The sequence below is a fragment of the Callospermophilus lateralis genome, chromosome 1 (assembly GCF_048772815.1).
Source record: "Callospermophilus lateralis isolate mCalLat2 chromosome 1, mCalLat2.hap1, whole genome shotgun sequence".
NCBI classification, from domain to species: Eukaryota; Metazoa; Chordata; class Mammalia; order Rodentia; family Sciuridae; genus Callospermophilus; species Callospermophilus lateralis.
The window spans coordinates 100,007,049-100,031,480 of NC_135305.1; the positions used below are offsets into that span (position 1 = coordinate 100,007,049).

General features: G+C 45.8%; 2 protein-coding genes and 2 non-coding genes across 9 annotated transcripts; all 4 read right to left on the minus strand.

Moving 5' to 3' along the window:
* Positions 1 to 9,167: 9,167 nt before the first annotated feature.
* Tbrg4 (transforming growth factor beta regulator 4) lies at positions 9,168 to 18,620 on the minus strand. 5 transcript variants are annotated; one of them, XM_076836858.2, is made up of 11 exons: positions 18,553 to 18,620; positions 16,283 to 16,747; positions 13,970 to 14,293; positions 13,118 to 13,289; positions 12,707 to 12,864; positions 12,026 to 12,136; positions 11,311 to 11,455; positions 10,772 to 11,017; positions 10,452 to 10,563; positions 10,214 to 10,328; positions 9,168 to 9,454 (listed from the first exon to the last, which is right to left on the minus strand). In XM_076836858.2, exons 2-11 carry the CDS (start codon positions 16,694 to 16,696, stop codon positions 9,353 to 9,355), a joined length of 1,899 nt encoding a protein of 632 aa, XP_076692973.2. In that variant the 5' UTR covers positions 16,697 to 16,747; positions 18,553 to 18,620; the 3' UTR covers positions 9,168 to 9,352. The 5 variants fall into 5 exon arrangements, with proteins under 5 accessions (XP_076692973.2, XP_076692935.2, XP_076692945.2 ...); XM_076836820.2 differs by having other exon boundaries at positions 10,452 to 10,635; XM_076836830.2 differs by having other exon boundaries at positions 10,452 to 10,635; positions 18,533 to 18,609.
* LOC143384172 (small nucleolar RNA SNORA5) lies at positions 12,950 to 13,083 on the minus strand. The gene has a single exon (XR_013089266.1). It is a non-coding gene; the product is annotated as a small nucleolar RNA SNORA5 (small nucleolar RNA).
* Positions 13,473 to 13,608, minus strand: LOC143384179 (small nucleolar RNA SNORA5). The gene has a single exon (XR_013089268.1). It is a non-coding gene; the product is annotated as a small nucleolar RNA SNORA5 (small nucleolar RNA).
* A 3,396-nt stretch (positions 18,621 to 22,016) lies between the features above and the next one.
* LOC143405939 (whey acidic protein-like) lies at positions 22,017 to 24,127 on the minus strand. Of its 2 annotated transcripts, none has more exons than XM_076864415.2 (4): positions 23,996 to 24,127; positions 23,322 to 23,459; positions 22,766 to 22,918; positions 22,017 to 22,168 (listed from the first exon to the last, which is right to left on the minus strand). In XM_076864415.2, the coding sequence occupies exons 1-4, from the start codon at positions 24,075 to 24,077 to the stop codon at positions 22,152 to 22,154; spliced, it is 390 nt and encodes a 129-aa protein (XP_076720530.1). In that variant the 5' UTR covers positions 24,078 to 24,127; the 3' UTR covers positions 22,017 to 22,151. The 2 variants fall into 2 exon arrangements, with proteins under 2 accessions (XP_076720530.1, XP_076720521.1); XM_076864406.2 differs by having other exon boundaries at positions 22,766 to 22,921.
* Between the last annotated feature and the right edge of the window lie 305 nt (positions 24,128 to 24,432).

The following is a 24,432-nucleotide window of genomic DNA, read 5'->3' on the forward strand; positions in this document are numbered from 1 at the left end:
AAAATTATACCAAAAATTTAAATTGGAATTAAAACCAATTTAAACAATCTCTTTCAGAAAACAGAAGAGGAGGAAACAATTCCTAATTCATTTTTTTAAGGCAAACAGTAGCCCAGCATAATTATTCATGCCTATAATCCCAGCTGTTCAGGAGGGTAAGGCAGGAGAATTTTAAGTTCAAAGCCACCCAGGCAACTTAGAGAAAACCAGTCTCAAAATATACTAAAAAGGGCTGTTAAAAAAAAAAAAGAGGATGTAGCTCAGGGGCACAGCACCCCTGGGTTCAATCCCAGTACCTAAAACAAACAAGGCAAGCAGTATCCTGACATATACCCCTCAAAAACTCTAGACCAGAATCTCATAAATTTAGGTTCAAAAATTCTCAATGGATTACTAGCAAATCAAATTTAGCAATGAATAAAAAGAATATACACCATGACCAAGTAGAATTTATTCCAGGTATGCAAGGCTGGTTCAACACTTGAAAATCCATCAAGTTAATTCATAACACCAATATGTTAAATGAGAAAAATTGGACATGGGGGTGTAGCTCAATGACAGAATGTTTCCCTAGCATGTAGAAGGCCCTGGGATGGAGCCCAGCTAGTGGGGTGGTGGTTACATTCCAGTAGAGACTGCTGCCTCCTTCACTGAGTACTCAGCTCCTAGAGTAGGTGTCATGCAGAAGCTTGCCACTGAGCTTAAAGATTCTCTCTGGGGGAAGAGAACCAGATTGAATGACAGCTTCTGATCTCTTCCCAAATGCACTGACTTCACTTGTAACAGAGGATGGGGAAGCACTCTCAAGAGCAGCAGAGGTTGTGGTGAAAGGCCATTGAAAGGTGATTTGTGGATCCATTGAAAACAGCCTGGACTACAGGATGACAGTTCACTGGAGAAAATTGAGGAATAAGAAAACTGAGTGCCCTGGGGTTAGAGAAAATATCAAACACTGACCTCAGAAATTATCCCATCTAACAAGACAGTGTGGATTAGCTTGTAGAGGAACTTAGGCCTCAGAGGATTGTTGAAAGCATTAAAGCAATCAGTGGTGTGTGTCAGTGGCAATTAGTGGAGTTTAATAGCTGGGTGTGGTCAGACAAATAGGAAGAGAGTCCTACCAGTACTGGTCATCCTAGGGTGACTGTGGGCATACATAAAGCTGCACTCCCCTGAGAAGGAGTATCAGAGACTTAAAGTATGGGGGAGTGGGGATAGAATTAAAATAATTGGGCAGGCCGGGTAGTGCATGCCTGTAACCCCAGGAAGCTGAGGTAGGAGGATTGCATGTTCAACACCAGCCTCAGCAAAAGCTAGGTGCTAAGCAACTCAGTGAGACCCTGTCTCCAAATAAAATACAAAATAGGGCTGAGGATGTGGCTCAGTGATTGAGTGCTCCTGAGTTCAATTCCCAGTACCTCCCCAAACAAAACAAAACAAAATGGACACAACCTAATAAGTTCATTGGGGTTGCAAGATTCAGGACCAATATGCAAAAATCAATTATACTATATACAAACTTGCAATGAGAAATCCAAAATTGAAATTAAGAAAACAATTCCATTTGCAACAGCATTATAAAATAACAAATGCATGAGGTCCTGGGTTTGATCCCCAGCAATGCAAAAAACCAAGCCAAAACAAAAAAGATGAAAATCATAAAATACTTAGGAATAAATTTAAAAGTAGTTCAAAATGTGTACTCTGGAAACTTTAAAATACTGTTGAAAAATTAAAGACTAGATAAGTGGGAAAACATTCCATATTCATGAATCAGAAGATTTAACATTGTTAAGATGGTAACAATATCCAAGATCTAAAGATTCAGAACAATCCTTATCAGAATTCCAACTAACTTCTTTGTACAAACTGACAAACTCATTCTAAAGTTCTCATGAATTGCAAGAGACCCAGAAGAGCCAACCAAAATAATCCATGGAGAAAAATTCAAAATATAACTATGAAACAGTAGTAATCAAAAGACAATATACCATTGGCAAGAGGATATATAGATCAACGGAAGAAAACTGACATTCCAGAAATAAACCAATATATCCATGGTCAACTGATTTTTGACAAGGATGCTAAGACCATTTAGCAAGGGAAAGAATAACAACACTGGGTTCTGGGACAACTAAGTAATTTCATTCAAAAAAAATGAAGTTGACACTTTATATCATATATAAAATTAACTCAAAATCATAAAGGAACAAAATATAAGAGTGAAAATTATAAAACTCTTAGAAAAAAAGCACAAGGGTAAGTATTTGTGACTTTGGATTCACTAAGGAATTCTTAAAAATGACAAAGTACAAGCAGCCTAAGAAAAAAGACAAGTTGGACTACTTCAAAATTCAAAACTTTTGGGGTTGGGGATATGATATGGCTGAGCACTTGCCTAGTATGCATAGGCTCTGGGTTCCAGCCTTGGCACCAACCTCCCTACCCCAATAACAAGAAAAACAACAAAAATAACAAACACCCAACCAAATGAAAACAATGACAAAATTTAAAACTTTTGAGTCTCAAAGGGTATCATCAAGAAAGTGAAAATTATAAACTCAAAGAATGGGAGAAAATATCTGGAACTTATATATATATTTTTTTTCTTTTGTATATATACATGGATTAACACATGCACGCAAGTGCGCGCGCATGCACATACACACACACACACACACACACACACACAGGCACTGGGGACATAACCCAGGAGTGCTTTACCACTGAGCCACATCCCAAACCTTTTTTATTTTTTTACTTTGAGACAGGGTCTCGATAACTTGCTTATGGCCTCACTAAATTGCTGAGGCTGGCTTTGAACATGCCATCTTCCTGCCTCAGTCTCCAGAGCTGCTGAGATTATGGGCATGTGCCACTGCTCCCAGATTTTTTTATTATTTGAGACAGAATCTCACCAAGTTGTTTAGGTCTTTGCTGAGTTGCTAAGGTTGGCCTTGAATTTGCAATCCTCCCACTTTAGCCTCCAGAATATCTGGGATTACAGGTGTGGCTACTGCAGCCAGCAGAATTCATATATTTGATAAAGAATTTAACAACAAAAAACTAAAAGACAAACTAACATTAAAAATGGGAAAATAACCTGAATAGGTATTTCTCTAAAAAAAGATATGCAAGCAGGGTGCGGTGGTGCATGCCTGTAATTCCAGCGGAAACAGGAGAATCATGAGTTCAAAGACAACCTCAGGGACCTGGGGGTGTGGCTCAGCAGTAGAGCACTCACCTAGCATGTGCGAGGCCCTGGGTTCAATCACCTGGTACAAAAAAAAAAAAAAAAAATCAAAATGAACATGGCTAGAATAAAGTCAGGTTACCAGTGTTGCGACTATGGAGAAACTTGAATCTCATACATTGTTAGTGGGAATGTAAAATGGGTGCTGCTCCTTCAGAGAACAGATTGGCATTTCTTAAAATGGGCACCGGAGTCCCTTGTGTTTCTCCTTTGCTGAGAAAGCAATAAGCCTTCTTTTTCCTTTTTCTCAAAACCATGTCCTCATTATTGTATTGGCATTGGGAACAAGGACCAAGCTTTTGGCAACACAGGACTGAGAATACCATTTTTGAATGCTCTTATCCCTTGCTTAAAATGGCAATATTTGCATATGTAACCTGTGTGCATCCTCCCATATACTTTAAATCATCTCTTGATCACTTATAACATCTAATACAAAGTTAATGTTTGTAAATAGTTGTTATATGTTTTTGGGCGAATATATAATGACAAGAAAAAGGCTATATATGTGCAGTACAAATGCAATGCTTTTCTAATTCATTTTGTGGTTAGTTGAATCTATAGACGCAGAACCCACAGATACAAAAAGCTAAGTGTAAAAACTATAAATGGACTATTATTTGGTTATAAAAGAAATGAATGCTGCTATATGTTAAAACACCAAACTATGTAAATAAACATTATACTAAATGAAAGAAGTCAGTCACAAAACTCCACATCCTGTAAGATTCCATTCATATTAAAGTTCAGGAGAGGGAAATCTAGAGTCAAAAAGATTAGTGTTGGCTTAAGGCTGTGGGTAGCAGGTGAGCATATAGGGAAGTAAGTTAAAAGGTACACAGTTTCTTTATGAAGTGACAAAAATATTCAAAAATTGATTGTGGTGAGAGTTGTACATATTTGTGAAGAGACTGAAAAACATTGAATTATTCATTTGAAGTAGGCAAGTGAATGAGAACATTAATCACTAATATTTAACATTCATTATTATTATATAATTTAGCAAAAAACAAATATTATTTAATAAAGCTGTTAAAATAAAAGGTATATAGAAGACATAATATCCTTATTTGTAAAAGATATGACTTTATATATAGGAAATATGAATGATATCACTGGTTACTGGTGACGAATTCTGCTCCCTCACATGTTGAACATTAGGGAAGCATATAAAGCAGGGTTCATTTAAAAAGAGGTAGGTAACAAGGTACAATTCCTGGGACAGGTTTCTTTAGCAACAGGTTGGAGCAGGGGCAGTTTATCTTTTTTTTTAGTTGTAGATGGGCACAATACCTTTATTTTATTTATGTGGTGCTGAGGATCAAACCCAGAGCCTCACTGCATGGGAGACAAGTGCTCTAACACTGAGCCACAACCCCAGCCCAAGGGGCAGGTTATCTTGATAGGGTGGAGGAAAGGCTCAAGGAAAGAATTAACATTTCAATTCCTCCATTCTCTGGATGACCCTTGCCTATCTGCCTGTCTAATTCTGGCTTCCTAAGGAAATAAAAAATATGCATAGCACTGGGAATATAGCTCAGAGGTAGAGCAATTCCCTACCATAAAAAAGGCCCTGAGATCTGCAGCACCAAAAATAAAAATTCATAAAATCAGGAAGTTCACATAAAAATCAATCCAATTTCTACACTAATTGTGAACATAAGAACAAATAAACAAGAACACAATAGCATTTACAATCACTCTAAAAAACATGCAGTACTTGGGGCTGGGGATGTGGCTCAAGTGGTAGCGCGCTCGCCTGGCATGTGTGCGGCCCGGGTTCGATCCTCAGCACCACATACAGACAAAGATGTTGTGTCCGCCAAATACTAAAAAATAAATATTAAAATCCTCTCTCTCTCTCACTCTTAAAAAAAAAATGCAGTACTTAAGTATGCTTTTTTTTGTACTGGGGATTGAACTCAGGATTGTACTTTACTACAGAGCTATATCCTCAGCCCTTTCTATATTTTATCTTGAGATTTAAGTTATTGAGACTGTTTTTTGAACTTGGGATCCTCCTGCCATAGGCTCCTGTCACAGGCATTATAGACGTGCCCCAACATACCAGGCTTAGGTATACATTTAACAAAACAAAAACTGCATGACATTGATAAAATGAATCAAAGACTTAAATAAAGAGACACAGGATGTTCAGTGGTCAAGATGTTGAGTCTTCCCAAATTGATCTATAGGTTTAATGCAATTTCTATTAAAATCCCAGTACAATATTTTTTTCAGGGGGAGGTACTGGGTATTGAACTTAGAGGCACTGGATTACTGAGCCACATCGCCAGCCCATTTGTATTTTATTTAGAGACAGGGTCTCACTGAGTTGCTTAGTACCTTGCTTTTGCTGAGGCTGGCTTTGAACTCCTGATCCTCCTGCCTCAGCCTCCCAATCCACTTAGATTACAGACATGTGCCACCATTCCTGGCCTTTTTTATTCACTTATTTATTCTGTGGACATAGACAAACTTTTTCAAAAACTTGAAGGACTGGGGTTGGAGATGTGGCTTGGTGGCAGAGTACTTGATCTCCAGCACTGTAAAACAGAACAAAAACTTGATAGAAAGGCTTAGGATATAGTAGGGCTAAAACAAGCTTTAAAAATGTAATCAAAGGGCTCATTCACTCTACCCAATCAAGGCCTATTTTACAGTTACAGTAATCAAGAACACGTGATAATGCAGGTAACAGATCAACAGCACAAAAACTCAGCAATAAACATACACAAATGTGCCCAATTGACTCCCCCCGCCTCCCCCAGTACTAAGGATTGAGCCAAGGGGCATTCTACCACTGAACTACATCCTTCACTCTCATTTTTTACCTCAAACAAGGTCTGGCTAAGTTGCTGAGGCTGGCCTCAAACTTGCAATCCTCCTGCCTTAACCTCCCTAGTTGCTGATATTATAGGTGTGCACCACATTCCTGGTCCCAATTGACTTTTTTTTTTTTAATAGAAAGCAAGATTTATTTTAAGGATAGAAAAGAAATAGATTTCTCTTAAGGGGCCCCAGAGCTGTATGTCTGAGGAAGTGGGACTATCCTGCCCTTTTTACACATTTTAGATTTCCTTTGTTCTCACACTTTCTCCTCCCTCCAACCTGCCTACTTGACTAGTGACCAAAAGGTGGGCCAAAAGGTGGAGTGATCTAAGGGCAGGATTATGTAGCTGCCCAGAGGGTACCCGCAGGAAAAGAGCAGCCCAGGGGGCATTCTTTAGCAATCCCTTGCAGGGAGGAACAATTTCTTGGAGGCAGGTAACCTTCATAATAGGCTGCAGGAGGGAATTAACATTAGCATTTATTACCTCTTGAATCAGCAACGCCCCCTTTTCTGACCCAATCATTCATTATGTACACTGACTGTCCTCCCATCCACAGAAGGGAACCCTTACTGCTGGTAAGGGAAAATGAACGATGACTACCCTGGTTGCTTTGAGCTGAGAAGGGGTGATGTGGAGCAAGCAGTTTGGGTTACCCTTTTAGGAATGTTTTGGATCAGTAGACAGGTTCATAGCAAGCCTTATTAGGAAGTAACAGGTTGTAAAGTCATCCAAGAGGTGGGTGCTTCTCAGTGATGATCTTGGTGGGACTGGAGATGAGAATGAGGGCCAAATCCCATTTCCCTGATAGGAAGATTGAACACCTGAGAAATGCTGAGGCAAGTGTAGAAAGCGAGTTTTATTTATTTAAAGGATAGAACAGAGATGGACTTCTCCAAAACAAAGGGGCCCCAGAGCTGTGTCCCCCAGTTGACTTTTTTGGGGGGTTACCAGGGATTGAACTCAGGGGCACTCAAACACTGAGCCATATCCCTAGCCCTATTTTTTTATTTAGAGATAAGGTCTCACTTAGTTGCTTAGTGCCTCGTTTTTTGCTGTGGCTGGCTTTGAACTCACTGCCCGCCTTGCGGGACGCCCAATTGACTTTTTTTTTTTAATTAAACTTTGTTTAGGTGCTGATAGAGCTTTATTTTTGCTTATTAAATGTGGTGCTGAAACTCAAACCCAGTGCCTCACACATGCTAGGCAAGCACTCTACCACTGAGCCACCACCCCAACTGACTTTTTGAAGTGGAAAAACATGTCAATGGGAGAGGAGAGTCCTTTTGGGAGCTGAGTTAGGAGGTTTGCGGGTCAGCCTCTGCAAAAGTGAGGTGCTAAGCAACTTAGTGAGACCTTGTCTCTAAATAACATTCAAAATAGGGCTGCGGATGTGGCTCAGTGGTTGAGTGACCCTCAAGTTCCATCCCTGATACCAAAACAACAACAAAACAATTTAAGACTCATAAACATTGGGCAAATCAAGTTTCTCCATTTGGAGAAAACAAAATGGATCATGGAATTAAAAGTAAAATATAAACTATTAACACTCTTAGGAAAAAAACTGAAAAAGTTTCTAAGACCTATATGTGTATGTGAGTAAATGTTGTGGTCAAGCCATATCATGGGATATAGAGCTACATAGCTCTGGGGCTGGGGTTGTGGTCAGTGGAAGAGTGTTTGCCTAGCACATGTTGAGACACTGGGTTCAAACTTCAACACCACATAAAAATAAATAAAGGTATTGTGTTCATCTAACAGAAAAAAAAAAAAAAAAAAGAGCTGCACAGCTCTAAGCAACACAAAGAAATGAGTTATCAGCATATGCAATGATATGAATGAAATCTTGAGAATTCATATTTCTCTAAATCTAAGTCAAAATTGTGTGATCCCCTTTAGGGGATGGCTTTGTGATACTCCTGCCTCAGCTTCTCCAATCCACTGGGATTACAGGTGTGTGCCACCTCACCTGGCTAGGGGTAGCATTCTTAGGATGACAAAAGAGTAGTAATAAAGGCTCATGGTTGCAGATGGTTGAGGACAAGAGTTGTCCTATGGCCAATGTGATGACTTCTGCTTATGCCAGTATTACAGTAGGCCCTTATCATCCAGTTCTATTAGAAGGAAACATCTGAGTGTTTCTTAATAACTATATGGTGCCCCAATTACCTCAAAATAAAAACCAGTGGCCCCAAGTGGTGGACAGGACAGATACTTATTTTCTTTGACGGAATGGGTTGAGGTGGGGAGAAGTGGTGAGTGGGTTCACCCAATGGCTACAGGAGACCCACACCACCCATACCCTTTTCAGGTTGGCTCTGCCAATGGGAGTTTCTGATGGTGGCTGAAAGGTACACACCCTAGTGCTTCTCAGCATAAAGGAGGATGCCTCAGGACCCCATCTGGGCAGATGGTTTCCAAAACGGTAGCATAAGGCTTCAGTCAGGGCCTCCCACTATCTACCCAGCTCTCACATCACCTGTCACCACAAGCCATCACAAGTGGACCTTCCACTTACCTAAGTGTACACACAAGGGGTGACAGGGAGCCTCCCAGCAAAGCCAGCTAGTGCAAAGCCCAGCTATGCACTAGAAACTCAATTGACTTCCTCTGGGAAGCTTCTTATCCCTGGAAATTCTTTTTTTTTTAAAGAGAGAGTGAGAGAGAGAATTTTAATATATTTTTTTTTTAGTTATCGGCGGACACAACATCTTTGTTTGTATGTGGTGCTGAGGATCAAACCTGGGCCGCACGCATGCCAGGCAAGTGCGCTACCGCTTGAGCTTCATCCCCAGCCCCTCCCTGGAAATTCTTAATTCTAGGACTCTACCTGTTCACAGGGGTTGGTCATAGGCCCCCAGGCAGTAATAAGCAGGCACATGTGGATGCAAACACACTACAGTAAGGGTCCCCAAAAAGCAGCTGGGACAGGCAGTAGGCAAAGACATCTGAGGTCTGAGCCCTAGGTGTTCTGTCTTTCAAGTCAACTCTCCTTTGCCAAGCCCTGAAGAGCCATTTCTTGCCTTCCAAAGCAGGCAGGTAGCGGAGGAGAGGAGAGGGACAAAGCCTGGAAAACCACCTGGTTCTGAACACCAAACTTAAAATTTATTAGCCTTGAGATTCCTGGGAGCTACAGGCCACTCCCCAAAAGTCATACACTGAGACAGTTCATCCTCAACGGTGCCAGTTCTTGCCTACCCAGCATTCAATGCTGGGCCTCTGGGCAGTCAGCCTTTGTGCATGTAGTGTCCAGACTGATGGGGACAGGTCACTTAGCCAGCTCCTCTGCTACTGCTTTGCGCATCTTGTCCTTGAGGTAGGCACCTTTCTGCCATTCAGACTTGAGTTCAACCCATTCATAGTATGGGACCTGGAAGGAAGCAGAAGGAACAGGTCATAAGGGCTGGAGGACCATTCATGTCTCTTGGTTCTACCTGCTGCCTTCATACTGACCCCTTACCCTTAGGTTAGTATTGGTGAATGACATCTCTGCATAGTACTCCTCAGCCCCCAAGGCCTTAGGGAAGAGGCCAAGGAGCTACAGGTTGTGAATGAAGAGAGTCCTATGAGCTTCTGAATTTTAAAGGATTATTTGAAAAACCAAATGACCTGCCCAAAGAAGAAAACATGATAGAACCCGTAGGCAGTCCTTAAAAGCACGCATTTACTCTCTGGCCCTTTATCAGCATCTTCTGGTTTCAGTCAAGATTTTCCAGTACTCTAGCCAGGCCTGGGCCTGTGTTTTCCTGCTTCGACTGCAGTGGAACTCTATGTAGTCACATAATAACAGCACTGGACAGGTCTGCGGGTCTTACCTTTTCAGAAACCAACCCTGACAAGAGAGGCAGACAGCAGCTCCAGTGCCCACTCTGATTCTCAATAGTTGTGTAGCCTTCTGAGCTTCCCTTCCTCATCTGTAAATGAGATGCCCAGCCCTACCCACCTCCAAAGCTAAAATGGGAGGCTTAATGGCATTCCAGATGTACCCTAGGGGCCAAGCTCCAGCTTCTAAGACTTGGCAGGGATAGGGGAGAGAGGTTGTTGGCCTAGGCATCTGTCTATATCCTTCCAGCTGTAGGCTGGCTCTTCTCCTTGTACAGAAGGGACCACACTCCCAATCAGTACTCACATCCACCAACAGGAAGCCTGCAGCCAGCATGTGGCGGCGAGCCAGAACAAAGCGGCCCAGCAAATCCTTGCTTCGGCTATTGAAGTTGGGAAATTCCCAGCGCAGGAAAGCAACCCTGGCAGGAAGAAGGATGGCTGATAAGGGCTGCTCTCAACTCCTTGGAGGAAAGAGAGAGACAGGTCCATGTATACAGCCCAAGAGCTGTGGATGTATTTACCGGAGATTCCTGGCCACCTACCTTTTAGCCCCCAGTGGCAGTGGCTGGCTTCCAACTGGCTGGGCAAGGTGAGGCGCAACAAAGTCTCTCAGGGGCAGAAACTGACCATCAGCATCCAATAGTACCTCAGCATCTGGTAAGAAGTGTGGATGAGAGCCTGCTGGGACTGTCACCTCCTCAGAGACCACCCCCTCAGAAACCATCCCTACAATGTGAAAACAGGGGAGTAGGGGGCACTGCAATTCTGTGCGTTGCTCCTTGCAGCAGAGAAGGGTTAGAACAATTTTAACTGCTAAGAGTTGGGAAGAGTCAGGCTCTTTGCCAGCTGAGAGAGCCCTTACCCAGCACCCAGCCGTATCGAGTGGCCACATCAAGGCAGCCCCGCTCAGAGCTTCCCAGCAGCACCTTCAGTGTTTCCTGTAGTTCCTTTTGTAAGGGGGTCATCTTCTTGTCAGGGGCAGAAGGCTTGGAGGTCAAGGCTGAAGCTGGCAAGAGGGGGCCCTTGTAATTGGGGTGCTCCAGCAGGGCGGTGGCATTGATGTGGAGCAGCTTCTGGAGGGTGCTCTGGTCCTTTAGACACTTGCCCTCTGGGGGATGAGAAGCAGGTAGGTTGAGGGCCAGGAGGAACAGATATGGAGGTTGAGAGAACCTAAATGGCAGGATAGTGGCTCCCTACCCAGCCTTGGACCTAGTGCTCTGCGTTTGGGCCAGCAGAGTTAAGGTCTGTGGGTCACCTGCAGGGAATGATGGAGAAGCCCTGGAGGTGTGCTCTGGCTTCCTCCTATCATTACTGCAATTTCTTACCTAGCTCTAGGTAGGCAAATCAGGTAGCCTCCCAGCTGCAGCAGTGCAGTAGGGTGTGGGTGGGGAAATATCTCACCTAGAAATCTTGTGTGAAATCCAGGATGGAGAACAGCTTGTAGCTCCACCTCCCGTACCTGCTGCAGCACACAGAGTGCCCACACTAGGTCCACCTGTAGGGTTGGCTCCAGGCTTGCAAGAGCAGATTCTAGCTTCTCATGTACCTGGATGAGGACAGGGTGTGGCAGGGAAAGCTGGCCTTGCCTAGGGACTGCTACATGCAAGGGCAGACAGCAGCTGATGACCTTGTCTTGACCTATAACATTGCAGCCAGGGAAGGCCACTGGGAGCAAAAGCTGGACCCTGGCCAGAGGTACCAGAGCTTATCAGACAGTCCCCAGTAGTGTCCCAGGAAGCCTGGGGTCAAACTTGGTCTGGTCTTTCTAAAAAGTCCTTTGCCCAATAGCTGGTGCACTTAGTTCACATAGGACACTCCCCACCCCCAACTTTCCAATGCCAAGCCTTCTGAGAATCTCTGCAGAGGACTACTGAAGCCCCAGAGGGCATCAGCAGCAGTGTGGAAAGGTGGTACACTGAGAAAGAAGCGAGGGAGTCATCACAGGACAACATGAGATTTTGTGTCTATTCTCAAAAGGTCCCTGGAATGCCATTCCTCTTCTAACCCACCCAGTGTCAGGGGTCATGGTCCCTCCCCTTTCACCCAGTGGTAGTTTAGAACCAATAGCTAGCAGATGACAGGGAGAGGTTAATGGGTAGTGAGTAGAAGCCCATACCAGGTTGAAGAATTGATCCTCTTTTTCTGGGTGGAAGTTCAAACGGGCAAAAGCCAGAAGCATGCTGCACAGGTGAGGCAGGGTAACATTCTGGGCTCTGTCTAAGATGTGCTGAACCATGCAGAGACAGCAGAAGGACAGGATGAAGTCTGAGGACCCTATCCCAGGCTAATGAACTCCCACCACTCACACAGGGCCAGACCCTTCTCCAACCAGCAGCAGCTGTCCATAGAGGATAGGGACCTCTAGAAACTACCTCCCCGATGATGGCTTTAGAAAACTCTATTGAAACACTTGGTTTAGACTGGCTGCATAGAAATGAAAGCACAGGCCATCATCTTTCCCTGCAATTCCATCTGGGGCAGTCAGTAACTAGGAAGAGTTGAGGATTCTCAGCCTTGCCCTCTGCTTTCCTTGCTACTGCTGCCTCAAGATGAATGCAACCACAACAATCAACAACACAGTTAACAGCTCTCAAATATATATACTTTTTAAAAATTTATCACTATACATCTAGTTCCAAATATGCTAAAAAGTAAGAAATCTGAATTTACCACCTAAAAATGAATGTTTTGGATTAGCTTTGTTTCACTAATTAAAACAATGTCTCCCAACAGAGGCCTAAGGAGCCAGTTTCTAAATTGGATCAGACTTTGGGCCCTGAAGTTGGCCCCAGCTCACCTGGGCAAAGGCTTCAAACAAGGGCAGGTTGAGCCACTTGAGGAAGGCGAAGGACTTGGCACAGCGGGCTACCTCACCAGATGTCAGGTTGGGCATGAGTGACAGGAGGTCAGCAGCCAGGCGCTGGGACACTTGTGTCTGGTGGAAGCTGAGTTTGCCTGAGTTTGCAGATCACAAGGCTTAGCTGGGGAAACCAGCAGCTACCCGCTCTGCCACTTTGTTCACACTTGAGGTCTAGGGGTTTGTTGTCTGTGACCAAATTTATCCCTGAGCCTAGTCAAAGGGAACAGGGCCCATGAGTCACAATGTTTCTGTGGCAGCCTTCTGGGCCAGTACCTATCATGGGTAGAATAAGCACTGAATTTGACAAAGCTGCAGGTGGCTCCTTGCCAGGGCTCCTACCCATCTCACCGTAGGCATAAGCCAGGTCCAGAAGCATGCCTTTCGTCAGCGGGAGGGGCTTCTGTACCAAGTGGTAGGAGATGGCCCGCAGCAAGGGCACCGACCGCCGGCTCTGAGCTGCCAGCGTCACTAGCACCTTCCGCAACTCGTCAGGGCCAAACTGCTCCACCAGCTCCAGGCACTGTCAACCACAGTCGCGCAGGGGTCAGCTTGATGGCCTGAGGTGGCAGGGATGAGCTGGGGGCAGGGGTCCCATCGAGTGCAGTCCCTGTGAGACAGCAACTGGGCCTGAGCTACTCAACACAGGCCCATCTAGGCAGGGCCTGCCTCCTCCCCTGCCTCAGGGACTCCTGGACCTAGAGTATCATGTCCGCAGCCAAACTTATCCCCATGTCCCAGAGCAGGGGACACAGGGCCCATGAACAGCGTAACTTGCTATAGCAGCCATCTGGGCCAGCCCCCACCATGAGAAGATGGGAGCTGAATTTGACTTGACTGCAAGGAGAGAGTGGGTGGAGGACACAGCACCTCTGGGAGAGTTCTTCCAGAAGCTGGGCTATTGTGCAAGGGCTGGCCCAGGACACCCGTATTAACTTCTGGAACTATCTCTCATGCCTTTCAACATCATGTAGGTGGGAGAAATAGGAGAAAGACAGATGTAATCAAAGAAGTGGCTTATATTAGGAGTAGGGTATGGGTGGTGCTGAATTAATGTCATAGAGTAACCACCTGCTCTCTGGAGCCCTCTGGTCCTTCCTTGTGAGACATCTGAGACAGAAGTTTCTAGGGCTCCTGTCCCAGTGCACAAGTCCAAAGTCCCCAGGGAGGCAGGACAGGGGCAGCATGCTCTCATTCCCATACCTTGTCTTCTAGGCGGTTCATCAATGACTCTGAAAGGTGCCCTGCCTTCATCATGATGGCCACAACTGTGCGACCATCTTCAATCTCTGTCCAGCGCCTCTCTAGGTGCACTAGCAACTCAGCCAGCAGATCTTTGGAATGCTGCTCTTGCATGGAGGCAGTGCATGACTCAGCCAGGAAGACCAGGTGCTTGTATTTGAGCCTCCGCAGGCGCCAGCGCACCTCTTGCTCCACTGACTGCAGTTCCTTAGAGGTCCTGGGGAGTGCCAAAATGTATAAGCTCCGCAGCAGCTTCACAAGAGTCCCATGCCAGACTGTGGTTATCTGGATGGAGAAAGGAAAAGGGCAATCACATATGCCACCCCACAGATTCTGCGTCTGGGGTATAGCTGCCATTCCAGGAATATTTACTAAAACTCTTCAGAGAACAGCACCTGTCCTGCTCTAACAGGGCCTGGCACCTATCCCTGATGGGCTTGCTTCCTGAAGCTAATAAATCAAGAGTTTCTGTTCAAGATAGGTAGTGTATGGGTCTGACTTGATAGCAAAGAAGGCAGCACTTTAGACTTTCTAATGTCAGTCTTGTCTATAACTCATTACTTTTACTTACAATGCCAAACTTCAACCCTTAAAACTTCACTTCAACATAGCAATCACTTGTTTCTAATTAATGTAATAAGTGGAAGAAATGACACCCTGAAAAACAACAGGGATAGGGCTCCAGTGTATCACTACCCCATATCCTCCAGTAGAGTGACTTAAGCCTGGGAGCCTCTTGATTTCCTCAGAGGCAGGTATTCCCTGATACATGAAGGTTCACAGGAAAGTCTTAAGACAGGTGAGTTAAACAAACCAAACTCCCCCAATCCCAGTAATCACTACACCCTGACAACTCCCAAACGTCGAGGTATCCTAGGAAAGATAAGCTGACCCCATCACCAGCAGAAAGTGGGCTCCCTCTGCCTCTGTTGCTGGTGCCCATCTCATTTCTGAAGAGACCAACTCTGCCCCATGCAAGGAGTGTCTCAACGTCTCACAGAGTTAAGGAGTCAAAAGGTCAATGAGGTCCAGACCTCATCCTCATGGGAGATGGTAAAACAAGCATGGCTATCATTTCCTGTGCTTAGTGTCTCCACATCAACTCCTTAGCTCATTTCTTTACCTGTGAAGGGGTTACATAAACCACCTATGAAATGAAGTAAGCTAGGAACAGAATAGCTGCAATCTGAAGGGTTGGGGAAGAAGAACAAAGTACTTCATTATAGTCTCACACAAGGTCCAGGTATCCGCATCTTTCTGGTATCTTGTGGAAAATACTTTATTTCCATGTTGTTACTGCCTTACAATTTTTCCAATGTTTAGTTTGTTAAAAGATTTGTTTCATTCAAGTGTGTGAAAAACATTCAATAAATAACAATTAAAACTATAGAACAAGAAAGGACCTATGGAATTAATCTTATGACTATGTGCTTGTACCCGAACTCAGTACACACAGTGCAAGCACATTGTACGTAACTAATTAAAACAAAAGTGCTAAGAAACTATGTATTTTCCATACTGTCCTAATTCATGGGAAAACTAGCTATACTGCATTACAATGATTTAAAAAACTTCAGCTTGATATATTCAATATTCAGCACAACCCTTTCCTTATCATGTATGACAACTGGGCACACGGTTTCAGTGCCTGAGTACCTCCTTTCCAGCAGATTATGTATGGCCAGTTTGGAGAAGATAGGAATTATATTTCTTTTTTTTGCTATGGAGCCCAGGGAAGCACTATGTGAAGGGCCCTTTCCTTATATAGAGCAGAAACTGGTTTTCTGAAATAAGGTGCTACTCCTGAGAGTCACATAAATGGGCCTTGTCTCTTCTCTGTGCTCATCCTTTCAAAGTATGAATGTGGCTAGGTTACACTGAGGCCCAGCTTAAGCTTTGGGGCCATCCATTGGTCATACTGCATCTCCTCCAGCCTCAACAGTAGTGTCCAGTCAGCACCCAGACACTGGGAATTGAATTGGGAATGTAAATCAATGCAATATGTGAAGGGAGAAAGCACTGAAGGAAATGAGAAGAACCAGGCTTGTTTACTATACTTGTTACTGTGTGTTTGGTTGCCTGTCTATAAAATGAGGATAGAAATATATACCTACCAAGGTTATTATAAGGATAAATGCAGAAAGCACATAAAAGTACTTGAAATTTAGAAAAACAACCACCACAAGATGCTTGGGGGGGGGGGGGCTGTCCATCACTGGTGCCTCTGGCTACTGTCCCTTCCTCTAAGCCCTCAAACAACATGTTTGCACCCACCTGACTACTGACTAGATGAAGAAGTTGCTGAAAGCGAATATCCTGTATGAGCAAGGCCTTGTCTTCTGGCTTCTCGGATAGCAGGTGAGAAAGGCGGATAAGTATGAGGGCCGCATGATTGTGGTGCAGGCTCTGATCACCATCAACCAGCTCTAGGAGCTCCTGTGGACTGGTGGCCTTCTCGATGAGCCGGTCTATCTCTTGGCGCTCTGGGTAGGGAGTAAACACTTGATCCTTTTCTACCAACTCTGTCAAGGAACCTGGAGAGTGGGAACTGTGTGAGATGGCTGAGAAGGTCAAAGTCTTATGGGCTGTCCTGGCAAGTCTCAGTCGACTAACTGGAGCCATAGCAGGGGATAAGCGAGTGGCTTCTCTCAGGAGGTATGTGCATTGTTTCACTAGGCGGGCTGCCATTATGGCATGGGAGTACAGGAGATAAGACTCCTAGCAAATGATTCCAAAGCCCTGAGGAAAAAAAAAGAGAAGAAGGTCCTGGAGTAGCAGATCCTGACCCACAAATTCAGGAGAAAAACATGACAAATGACATGAAATCACACTTACCCTCTCCCTAAAACCAGCCTTAATCTTTCTCCTTTTTGACTATCCATGTGTGAGATAGTTTTCTCTTTCTCTCTCTGTAACACTGGGGATTGAACCCAGGGGCACTTTATCATGAGCTAAATTCTCAAACTTTTTTTGGATTTTGAGGTAGGGACTTGCTAACTTGCCCAAGATGCTCTTAAACTTGTGATCCTCCTTCCTCAGCCTCCTAAGTAGCTGGGAGTACAGGCACTTGCCACAATGCCCAGCTCTGAGACAGTACTTTCTGAAGTAACACCTCAGAGGGCTTTTGTTTCAGTACACAATGTCATCAAATATCAAAACTCAGAAGCCTGTAAAGTTTTCAGTACTGGTTGTGCTTCAAAATCACCTGCATGGTTAACAATTCAGACTACCAGGTCCTGCCCAATACTTCATGACTGGGAATCTCTACAGGTAAAACTGAGAGAGCATTAATCCCCCCATCTCCCACAAGGTTACCAGGATTAAGAATTACTGGTTTAGAGAATGATCCCGGAAAACTCAGGCTATTCAACTCACTTTCCTAAAGCTTTCGTGGATATATTTTAACCATCCAGACAAGGGAGTGAGTTCCCCCAAACCAAGGGAGACTGGAGTTCCCTTCCCTCAATTTCTAAGAACAAAACTTCTGAATCACAAAAATCATTCCTAACATGGCCCCAAATTATCTTCCTAGCTTTATCTCATCTCCCCATTACCTAAGGCCTTATTCTAATCAGGCTTTACACTTTCATTCTACCCTGCAGGCTTGCTATTCCTCATCATAAGGCCTACCAAAAAACACTTCATTTTTCCAAGCCCCACAAAATGTCAACTTCTTTCAAGAACCTGTTTCATACCCTTATGATGTTACTTTTAACAATTCTGCCAGTCTTGCTCCCTAAGGTGACTGAATAACCTGGCTAAGATATGTAATGGGAGCCTTGCTTCTGCCCAAACAGAAAGCACCTTCTATTTTCTTCTACTTCCTGGACTTTAGTATATGGCTGTAAAATTTTATTTTCACACAAGCAATTATTGCAGCTGTAAAAAGCTTAACTTAACTCTACATAAGGGAAAAAAAAATATGAGATACAGAGAAGAGCGTCTGCTCAAGCCCCACATTTATACTTTTCAATCCAGGCACTGTGGGGAAGCGCTGGAAAATCTTTCCAATTTTTAAGATAATTCTAAAAGCTGTTTGGAGAAAGGAACTAAGTCCAGAAGCCGCACTTAGGCTTAGGCAAATATCAACTCGGAAGTCTGCTGCTCAAATATAGCCAAACGAAAATCGACTCGTTGGTGACACCAAGGGTCAACGCAGGAAGGAAGCACGTTCTAGGCCCGGCCTCGTGGACGCCACAGGCAGAGGGGGAGCAAGCGCACTCGTCAGCTTGTACCGAGCAGGCAGCCGTCGGGCCCACCGCGTTCAGCCCCCTGCCTGCCTACTTCGCCAGCACCCGCACCCCCACGGTCCAGCGTCCCCGCTGAATTCCTCCTCCGGGTACCCAGGATCCCAGCACCCCAGCTGGGCCCTTCCCCGGATCGACCGCGTGTAGCTCCCCTACCGGCCCCCTCTCCGAGGTCGCCGCCCCCATCTACTCCAGGCCCACCACACCTCGGTATTCAAGACTTCAGTATCCACGCTCGGTAGCCCTTTCCCCCCACCCACGATGGCGCGGGACCTACGCCGGAACACTCTTGCTGACCTCCATCCGCCGCCCGTACTGTCCCCAGGCCCATGAGGCAGACGCGCTCATTACGTCATTCGGAGCGCCACCGGAAACGTAGTTCACCGGAAGTCGCCCCAGTGGAAGCCATCCCTCTAGGAGCCACGCCTACCGCCTTTTTCAGGTTTGCTCGTGAGGTCTGAGGATACACGCAACATAACGCGATATGTAGTGATGGGAGACGCAGAGAAAAGGGGAGGAGAAGCGCTGGGGATATAGCTCAGTTGGTAGAGTGTTTGCCTCCATGCACAAGGCCCTGGGTTCAATCTCCAGCACCACAAAAAAAAAAAAAAAAAAAAAAAAAAAAAAAAAAAAAGGGCCGGGTTTGGGAGCAGAATTGGTTTAAGATATGCAGGCTCAAACCAAAGACCAGACGCACGAACCGTGTTTTCTTTTTACGGAAAACGTACCACCTACCGTGTTTCCTCGGTGTGAGAAGGTGGACGCGAGGGCTTGGGCTGATGAAGCACTCTTAGGTCTTGAGGTTCCTTGAAGCCGCCGGGCCACCGCCTATGCCTGGCTTCAGTTTTCTGCAACCAGAGGGAACTGTCAGGTGCCAAGCTCCCGTGGGCTCACCAGCTGCCTGCTTGGTACCAGCTCGGTCCCCTCAGTTCTAACATCCTTCTTTAAAAGAGGACACAGAGCTCGGTGCCTTGGTGGGGCTATGACCATCTCCCATGGATCCATGTAGAGTGACTGAACCCACCTCTCACGTTCCATCTCAGGAATGGTCAGATTTGGCCCAACTTCAGAAGGAGGCCGACCATCTCCAGCAAGTTCCACTAAAGCATCGCTGTCCATTAGCACTCATCCCTTGCTTGGGAAACTTCATTCTTCTTGCCTTACTTTGGAGATCAAGATCTAGAAGAGAAACACTGACTCATTTCTCAGTTTGCTTGAAGTAGAGCTTGAGCCGGGCTTAAGTCTGTAAAGCAAAATGAGTTAAAGATTATAGGTAAGGGCTTGGGGTGTAGCTTAGTGGTAGAGCACATACCTAGTATGCATGAGACCTTGGGTTCCATCCCCAGCATGGGGGAGGGTGTGAAAATTAAAGGCAGATTTTTCCAGTTGAAAACGGGGGAGAGGGCTGAGGTTGTGGCTCAGAGGTAGAGCGTTTGCCTAGCACGTGGGAGGCTCTGGGTTCGATCCTCCGCACCATATAAAAATAGATGAACAATATAAAATAAAGGTATTGTGTTCAACTACAACAAAAAAATAAACATTTTAAAAAATGTGGGGGGAGAGTTCCCCCATTCTTTCTTCAGAGCATTTATCTTGTGATGGTATGTACTTTCTTTGATATGTATACATCAAGAAATTCAGTGCCCCTATTACTTAGTTTCTGTGGGAGGATGGGAACTTTAACTCTGTGGAAAGTGTGTGTGTGTGTGTGGGGGGGGGCTCACCCCAAGATGCAAAATTGCTTCCTGGCTTAAGATATCTGAAAAATTTGTTTCTCTATGAATAATGCCAATTAACAAACCCAGCTGGCCACCTCAATTGCCAAGTGAGTTTAGGGAGTACTCTGTTTTAGAAGCTCCATGTCAAGAACCAGGGACAGGACTGGGTTTGTGGCTCAGTGGTAGAGCACTCACCTGGCATGTGTGAAGCACTGGGTTCAATCCTCAGCACCACGTAAATATAAATTTAAAAAAAGGTATTGTGTTCATCTACAACTTGTGTGTGTGTGTATTTATTTAAAAATGCACCAGGGACAAAGACTGGAGGATATTTGTAATCATATCACAGTGTCTGGCTTGGTGTTTGCCACCTACAGTCCACAGAGCACCTCTCCATTTCAGACCATCCCCTGCTCTGCTCTTTGAGAGAGCTGGAGGCCACTGCAGCCTCGACTTTCCAATCTGGTGGATTACTGAATCATGTGGGGTACATGAAAAACCTACTTCAGCTCAATAGACTTACAGTCAAATTTGAGAGCCAGAAGTTTAGGGTGGATCCCAGATTGTGGTCTCCACCACAACATGTTTAGTGGTAGTAGGGTCTTTGCTAAAGAGGTGATTTTCACCTCTTTAGCTTTAGATGGGATATGGTCTCTAGAAAGACCAGCCACAGGATAAGAAGGTTGGAAATTCCAGCACTACCTCTGACCTCCAGGGAGAGAATGGCTGGAGATTGACTTCAATGACCAATGGCCAATTATCGAATCAGTCATGCCTATGTAATGAAACCTCCATAAAAGATCTGGATGTCGAAGCTCAGGCTAGCTTGTGGGTTGGTGAACACACTGATGTGCAGGGAGGGTGGCACACCCAGATCCTGCTAAGAGCCATAGCCAAGTAGTATGATGCACGGCATTTTTGGTTGAAAGGTGATGCCAGCAAGCCATTGAGATGATATGATTAAGTTAAGATCTGCATTCATATGGATATTAGACCCCTGCTGTCCACCTCAGCTGCTAAGGGACTCCTGGAGAGTTCCCATTGGTTGGGGAAGTGCGGTAGGAGGGAATTCCAGAGGAGGGATTTCCTGTTGGTGTACTGGAGAATGCCGCGTGTGTGGGTCAGGGTATTTCCCTGGAGCTTACAGGGCATTGGCGGGAGTTTCAAAAATAAAATTTGTTCCTGTTTGAGTGGCTTGTGATTTTTGTGCCCAGCCAGACTGCGGCAAGATCCTATGGGGAAAGACTCTCCTGCATCCTCCCATCCCTTGACCTCACACTGTGTGTCCCTTTATTTGGCTCTTCTTGATCTGTATCTTTTATGATAGAAGAACAATAATAAAGTTAGTGACTTCTGCCATCATTCTAGTGAACTACTGAAGCTGAAGGGATCACAGAAACCTTCAAATTTTCAGTCTTATCAGTTGCAAGTGAAGAAAGTCCTGGGACTGTGGCTGGCATGTGGAGTGGGTGCAGGCTTATGGGCCTCAGCCCCTAAATTGTGAGTCCTGATGTGAACCCGGGCTGCCAGTATCAGGATTGGCATGGGTTTTAGGATGCCTAACTGGTGTTGGAGCAGAGCAGATACACTTTGTTAGAGACTTTACAGAAGGCTGACCTAGCGTGGTGTCAACGCATGCCCCATCTCCCCTCTGATTCCTTTATGCTTTTGCTTTCTCTCCATACTGCCAAGACTGGCCAAGTCCCCAGTACCCTCTGGGCCCCAAGACTTCCACAGTCTCAGCTCCTGCTGGTCATACCTCAGAAGGGGTCAGATGCAGGGTAACTGGCTGGGTAACACCAGGGCTGGGTAGGATGACTTCCTTCCCAGCCCAAAGATTCACCATAGTTTTTCTGAAGTTAGCCCAAACTCAGTGAACCTGACTGAACTCCCAGCTCTCCCCCACACACTTATCCCCATGGGGGGAGTTGCCTGCTCCCATTCAGCCACCCCAGCCACCCCAGAGATCCCAGGGATAAGTTCTGTGTTTGCTTTGTCCATTCTTCGGGTGCCTAGAACAGACGGACAGATAGACAGAGAGACTTAAAGCCAAATGGATTTTTTATTAGCAGCAGATAGGAGACATCATATGGTCACTGGATCCAAGAGAGAAGATTCTTGCTGGGGTTCAGACTGGACATGGCCTCTCCTGGCAGTCAGGGAATTTGGGTGGGCTCCTTACTGGAGAGGGCTCTCTACAGTGGAGAATGAATAGGAGTGTAGGGAGAGGAGGTTTGGTCATCTATGCTGTGGTTCATGTGCTAGCTTGTTCACCTCTACTTTTTCAGGGATGTGGTGAACAGGTGCATTTCCTGAGAAAGCACAGCTCTCACACCACTGCCCCTGCCCTCAGTATTGCCTTTGGGCAGGTAGGTAAGGCCACTATTCTCCTAAGTGAAGGATGTGGAGGTCACAGGTAGGTATGAAGAGTTAACTCTGAACCCATGTCTCACTGAAGCTCTTAACCTCAAGCTCTTTACTCCCCTTCAGATTAAGTGCCAAAGGCACAGGCCCCCCAAGACCAAGTCCCACCAGCTGCCTGATCTGAGTTCTGGACTGTTTCTCTAAGCTCCCTTTTCTATGATAGCCACTCCTGACTTGAGTGGCACATCAAGTGCCCAAGGAAGCCTGCGGTGGCACAGTGAGTTGGCAAAGAGAACCTCTGTGGAGCTGGGATCTACCTCCTGGCCTGTTTCTGATTTGCCCCCACCCTTTGCCCCCTGAGGATGAGGTGCTAACCAGAGAAAGCCAAGGGAGAAAGGGACCCAAGGGGCGATATTGAGGCTGCATACCTTGTACAGGGTCCAGACACCTCCTAGCACAATTGCTCATGCAGCATTTCTTGTCGCCATGACACTCGCTGTCACGGGAGCACTCGTCCTCCTCCTGACACAGCTGGGAGATCTGGTTGTTCACCCAGGGGCAGCTGCCAGCTTTGGGGGCAGCTTCTGGAGAGAGACGGGCCAGCCCTTTAGCACCCAAAGTGCTCTCATGCTCACAGCCTTCCTTGCTGGGCCCATCTCACTGCACCCTTTAACTGAAAAAACCCCATTTTATGGATAGGGAAATTTAATGTCTGTGGAACCCTGAGGTCAAATGTGTCCCAGGGGCCTCCATCTTGTTTGTCCCAGGGCAAGATCCCCCATAGCACCCTTGGTGGCTTGGAGACCTTAGAAACCAAACTAGTGGGAGATCACAAGGCTGCTTGTGGGGCGGAGGCACTCACAGATGGGTTGCAGGTACAGGGCTGGTGTATGGGCTCTAAAAGAGGTTTGTGGTGCCCCACTCAAGGCAGAATCTTGCCATTGCTGGTTCCTCCCTCCCCACCAGGGCTAGGCAGGGCATTACCAATGATTGGGGTTCTGCAGGAGCGGCCACAGGCACTAGGACAACATTTGGTGTTGCCGAGACAGTCCTCATCGGTGAGGCAGGCTGGGGTACAGGTCATCTCCTCGGAGGAGCTGGGCTCAGGGCACATGATCTGAACTACACAGGAGACAGGCAGGTAAGTGGGGGCCTAGACCCTGTTCCCACCCTTGAAGTTCCTCAGGAGGAGGCAAGATGGAGACAAAGATGGAAACTACCAGGGATCCCAGCCCCCAGCTCTCAAGATTCCATTTCTTAGAGGGGAAAACAAACAAACAAACAAAAAACACCCCCCAGTCTACCAAAACTGTGATACAGCTTCTCCTGAAAAGTAGAAGTCAGCTGTGAAAATCAGGAAACAAAGCTGCAGGCCTACTGTGGGAGGTGGAAAGCTAATGGCCTCACCTGAAGTGATAGGGCCTGAGAACCACTTTCCGTTCCCATCACCCCATCTCCCAGCTGGGCACTTCTCATCTAGGGACCATGGCCTCAGCCCTGGGGTATGGGGCCTTCACCATGGGGGGATAGAACCCTGTTTTTCTGCCTTGTTGTTCCTCTCCTTCTTGCCCCTTTATCAAACCACCAGTGCTACCAGTGTGTTAGCTTATATTGGAATTAGAGATTCTGGAGTAAGGTGGGTGGTGGCTTAGGCCTACCTGGTGAAATGAAAGCTGGGTCCAGAGCAAGGACTGCCTTCAGGGCGAGAAGGCCGAGGGCCAGGCTGATGAGACAGCGCATGGTGTTGGTAGTAGGCAGGTGACTGATGGCAGGTAGGTGACCAGTGGTAAGGCAGGTGACGGATGGTGGCCTGAGTGTTTGGGGTGCATTTAAAGGACCAGCAGGAGGAAGACTGTGGAGCGAGGTGAGTGCAGCCTGGCATGGCCCCAACTGGGCTGAGGTACTTCCTTTTTGGACACATGGACAGGCCAGGCTCAGATGGGGAGAACAAATGTCACAATTGGGGTCATGCCTTAAAAAAGAGTCCTTTGTAAGGTTGATCATTTTTTTTTAGGTTGATCATTTTTTTCTTTTTATTTCTTTTGCAATGCTGGGAATTGAACCTAGGGCCTTGTGCATATTAGGCAAGTATTCT

Bases quoted from the DNA above. Each gene is read 5' to 3' on its own strand.
- LOC143405939 (XM_076864406.2), bottom strand. From the start codon at position 24,077: ATGCGCTGTCTCATCAGCCTGGCCCTCGGCCTTCTCGCCCTGAAGGCA. The intron at 23,460-23,995 runs GTAGGCCTAAGC...TCTCCTGTGTAG, and splicing joins CCCAGCTTTCATTTCACCAG to TTCAGATCATGTGCCCTGAG. The intron at 22,922-23,321 runs GTAATGCCCTGC...GTCTCTCTCCAG, and splicing joins CTGCAGAACCCCAATCATTG to AAGCTGCCCCCAAAGCTGGC.
- Tbrg4 (XM_076836820.2), bottom strand. From the start codon at position 16,696: ATGGCAGCCCGCCTAGTGAAACAATGCACATACCTCCTGAGAGAAGCC. The intron at 12,137-12,706 runs GTGAGCTGGGGC...TGCATGGTTCAG, and splicing joins TGTTTGAAGCCTTTGCCCAG to CACATCTTAGACAGAGCCCA. The intron at 10,329-10,451 runs GTAGGTGGCCAG...TCTTCCTGCCAG, and splicing joins CTGCCACTGGGGGCTAAAAG to GGTTGCTTTCCTGCGCTGGG.